This window comes from Phaethon lepturus, unplaced genomic scaffold, assembly GCF_000687285.1.
Source record: "Phaethon lepturus isolate BGI_N335 unplaced genomic scaffold, ASM68728v1 scaffold42364, whole genome shotgun sequence".
Taxonomy (NCBI): domain Eukaryota; kingdom Metazoa; phylum Chordata; class Aves; order Phaethontiformes; family Phaethontidae; genus Phaethon; species Phaethon lepturus.
The window spans coordinates 1-4,662 of record NW_010533278.1 but is presented as its reverse complement, the minus strand read 5'-3'; the positions used below and the strand labels follow the sequence as shown (position 1 = coordinate 4,662).

General features: G+C 51.3%; 1 protein-coding gene across 1 annotated transcript; it reads left to right on the top strand.

The window, feature by feature from the left end:
* Positions 1 to 209: 209 nt before the first annotated feature.
* Positions 210 to 1,949, top strand: RUNX3 (runt-related transcription factor 3; the record flags this gene model as incomplete). The annotated part of the gene is made up of 2 exons (XM_010285134.1): positions 210 to 281; positions 1,186 to 1,949. Coding segments are annotated over 2 exons (601 nt in total), but the record flags the coding sequence as incomplete, so codon positions are not given.
* Positions 1,950 to 4,662: the final 2,713 nt, after the last annotated feature.

Below are 4,662 nucleotides of genomic sequence, written 5' to 3'. Positions count from 1 at the left end.
GGAAAAATAGGGGTCTTGGGGGTAAACAGAAGGGATGAAGAGCCATGTCCAGCTGGCCAAGGCTTCCAGCTCGGTGCACCAGACCAGCCAAGCACTTTGGGCTGGAACTGCTCTTTCTAGAGACCGTCATCTCATGAGGGGTGTTAAAAGGCTGAGAAAGCCACAATCGCAGCGTTTCTAGCCGTGTCCCCCGGCATAACCCCTGCCAGGGCTCGGCGTGGGCCGCCAAGGTCTCGAGGACGGGGGGTTTCGCTTCTCTCCTCAGAGAGCAAATCTCGTTTCTCTTTGTCGGGGGCTCGCCAAGGCCGGGGGTGTGCAGGGCTCTAAGGAAGCGGCACCGGTCTCAGGAGAGCTGAGAGAGCCACCGAAAAGCCTCGAGGTCCTCAAAGGATCTGCTAGTCTGGATTCCCATCGCTGACCTGGGCTTCCCGCAGAAGGACGGGACCCGGCAGCACTGGGCAGAGGCTCCTTTCCAGTTACAAGCTGGCCGCGACCCCCCTTTGTGTTTATACCCCCCGAGAAGAGGCACGGGGAGCTGCAGCACCTCAGGGAGCTGGGTAACTATGCTGTCCCAAATCTCCCTCCCCCCAGCAGAAGAAAGCCTGAATTTCTCACTCTCTTCGTCCTCTCGGAAGGAGCAAAATACACAGAGAAATCAAGCAGAGGGACGTCTTGTGGCTCCTGGCTCGGGAGTTTTCAGCCGTGTGTTTATCGGCCCCATCCCCTGATGGTATCAGCACGAACAGGCCACCCACAAGAAGGCTTAGCAGGCTGGTCTGGCCTCCAGCTTTTCCCCTCTGTCTCCGCGTGTGTATATACACCAGCGACTATCTCGGGGACCGGCCGTCTGGGGCCTGCATCCATTTATTTACTACACAGCTGATGTAATGGCTAAACATTTTTTTTCTGTGTTTATGGGGTGTGTTTTTTTAATCTGCCAGAGATGAATAGACCCCCTAGAGAACTCAGCTTAGCCGTGTCCCTTCTTGGATAGGAAACAACAAATTTTAGGACAGGAAATGGGAACGACTTAAACAAATGGGTTTAGGGTTTTTGTATTTAAGTTCCAAGAGATGCTTTTCCCTCTGACTTCAATTCCTTGGTCAGGGGACGGCCCAGGCTACAGGACAAACTCTACCAGCCTCAAGGATGGTGCTCTAACCCCCTGCTTTCTTCTTCCACCTCAACAGGCACGTCAGATCTGAGCCCCTTCTCTGACCCCCGGCAGTTCGATCGCTCCTTCCCGACGCTGCCGGCTCTCACCGAGACCAGGTTCTCCGACCCGCGGATGCATTACCCCGGCGCCATGTCCGCTGCCTTCCCTTACACCGCGACACCCTCCGCCACGGGCATCGGGGGCATCAGCATGACCAGCATGCCCACCACGACACGTTTCCACCACACTTACCTGCCGCCCCCCTACCCCGGCTCCACGCAAAACCAAAGTGGACCCTTCCAGGCCAACCCCTCTCCCTACCATTTGTACTACGGCACGTCTTCGGGCTCCTACCAGTTCTCCATGGTGGCGGGCGGCGAGCGCTCCCCCACCCGGATGCTCTCTTCTTGTACAAGTGCCTCAGCGGGGAACAACTTAATGAATCCCAACCTGGGCAACCAGAACGACGGGGTGGATGCGGACGGGAGCCACAGTAACTCGCCAACGACCATGACGACTACTGGGAGGATGGATGAGTCAGTCTGGAGACCCTACTAGGAGGAACTCAACCGGGCACCAATAGCTTTAACTTAATCAACCCACCGTTACGTTACTCCTTTTGGTAATGAATAGAGCAAAATGATGCCGAGGGAAAAGGTAAACCAAAGTCTCCCAAACCAAAAGCAAACCAGGATCCTCTGCATGCAAGCACGGGCAAACATCAAGCGAAGATGGAGCAAGACCTACGTTACATTTCAAGATGAACGTCCACGAGGCTTGAATTTGTCGCTTGATGTGGTTCCTTTCGTATGTTTTAAGTATGGATGCGGATTGTACATAGGGAAAATAAAAAAAGGACACGTGGAATCAGATGTTTGTTTCTTGCAGAACACTTCTCAGTCATCTCACTCGCGCCTCTTCCCCACACAAAGCATTCGAAAGTTTCGAAAAGCTCACCCTTCTTCTGCAAAATGTTTCAGAGAAGAGAAAAGACCAGGGAGTCGTCCAAGCCATCTCTCTGCCAATGCAGGAAGACTGAACTGAAAAAAAAGGAAAAAAAAAGGAAAAAAAAAAAAAAAAACCAAAAAACCCCCACTGTCTCCTCTCCTTCCCTCCCCACCAGTGTAGGGCCCCTGACTACCAAAGAGCTCCGGGACGCCGCCAGAGCCGCACGCAGCACGTGAGAGTCTGGTTTACAGCACAACCGCGGGGACTCGGGCACGCACGGGGGCTGCGCGCTCCTCGCGGGTCAGCCGGCATCAGCCATGTGAACAAGAGCTGTGATGTGATTATTATTATTTGTTGTTGACGACGGAGGTTGTATTGTTCATTTTTGTCATTGTCGTCATTTTTAAAACAGTAACGTGGTTGATCCCGTGCCTGACAGACCCCCCTTTCCTGTATGTTTACATATGAGATGTACTTTTTACGAGCCGTGTTTCGGTTTGTTTTGTTTGCTCTTTTGTCCTGACCTCACCATTCAATTCTTTGCTCCTCTTAGCAAATCTCAGTGATGGTGGCCGAAGCGAAGGCGGCGTTCAGGACAATCCAAGATGTACGAGATGCACTTCCAAGCGCGTTAGCTGCAAAAGGGACTCGGGAGCCTTTGGCGTGACCCTGCCACCCGTCTCTGGGTCTTCCTTTCATCCTCTCTGAGTGGTGACACATGCAGCTGCTGGCAAAGCATCATATTTCTCTTATGATTCTTTCCCATGTTTTCACCCGGAGCGGATTGACACACCATGACTTTTTTTTTTATTAAGAAACGACTTAACACTTGTCGGTTCATACTGAAAGCTCTAACTGAGATTTGGAGAAAGGAGCAGTTCCTACTCGGTCCCTTGGTGGTGGGAATATTGCGAAGCAACGTTATCTAGCATTTTCCATCCCCTCACCCTCCTTTCCTTTCCCCTAAGTGACCCAGAGCACGGGCATCTTGCTGTAGGTGAAGCTGAAGGAGCACGAAAGGCACCTCCAGCCCATCGGTAGCTGGTTGCATCACGCGGCATCCCGGGGCACCAGGTCTCCCGGGCACCAACCCCCTCGTACCCGGTACCAAAGAGATCGCAACCCGTGGCGGGAGGCCGTAGGGGTGGCAGGGGCTCCCCAAGGCCTGGTTAGTGGCCTGGCTCCGACGCGCGCCGCAGGGTTACGTGGCCTCCGCAGGCTGGCTGTGCTTCCCTCTGGCGTGGGAATTCGGGCTGGATTCGGGATTCCTCACGCCGGCAGGGCTGAGGGTGCGGGGGCAGGTTCTCGGGGAACTGCGGCACCCGCTGCCCACCGGAGCCTACAGCAAGGGGACGGTGACAGTCCCAGATCCCAGTGCCACCAGTAACCAAGCTTTTTTTTTTCATTTTTTTTGCATGAGCATAAGAAAATTGAAAGCCCACAGCCGCCCTCCCAGCCCCCCCGTCTAAGTTACACCGTTACGGCCGTGCCGCCTATCGCCAAATCTCAGTTGGCAGCTCGTCAGCACTCGGTTGAGGTGCAGAGCGTTGTAATTGCACTACCACGTCAAGACTGGAGCAAGACATCCTGGCTTCGTTGGAAAGCTGCGATGACCACTCATGAGTTAAATAAGCAACAAGAAGAACAACTCTTTTAAATAATAAAAAAAAAGCCCTACCCCAGCAAAACTGCAACCTTCACTTGCCTTAGCGACAGCCAGCACCTCTCCGGTGCTTGCCAGCTGTAGAAACTGGACCACGGCAGCCTGTGTTTTGATGCATTTACGTTTATCATCCGATCGCGCCACTGATTGAAAGCACAAGGAAAACAAGGCATTCGTAGTACTAGGTTAATTTAAGACTGTTCATAGCGAGTTTAAAAAATAAAATAATAAAAAGAATGGCAACGATGTTATATTTATGACATATTGTCATGTGAAGGTGTAAATATATGCACCTCTATTGTATGCAAATGGTCACAAGACAGGCCAACGTTTTTTGCTTTGCACTATAATTTGCTTTTTTAAAAAAATGCACAATCGCTTGTACAGTAAAACCCCTTTGTCTGGCTCACAGAATATTTAACTATAAAATCTAATTTTTGGTCTTATTTGTTATAATAATATAATTCTTAAATGTGTTGAAGGATCCGATTCTTAATAATGCTTCTAATACTTGTATGTGCAGGGTAAAATAACAACAAACAACTAAGGAGATGAGAACAAAGGTCTTTGTAGATAAAGAAGGCTAAAGTTGTTGGTTTTTTTAATGGTGTCTTATGATGGACATTAAAAAACAAATGCTAGTGATACCAAATAATGTGGTTATTTGCGTAACATACCAGCCCTACTTGAAGGTAACGCCCTATATTTAACATGTAGCCCGTCTTTTTAACCTGTAGCACTTGTCACTGGGGAGGGGGGAGGCGGGGAGGGAGGGAGAGGAAGAGGAGGGTCTGCTCCTGTTGAAGTCATTGGAAGAAGCTCTCGCTGGAGACGGCTCCGCTGCGCCGGCTGCGGTGAGAGCAGAGGCGAGCTCCTTCGGGGGCGGGCGCAATCG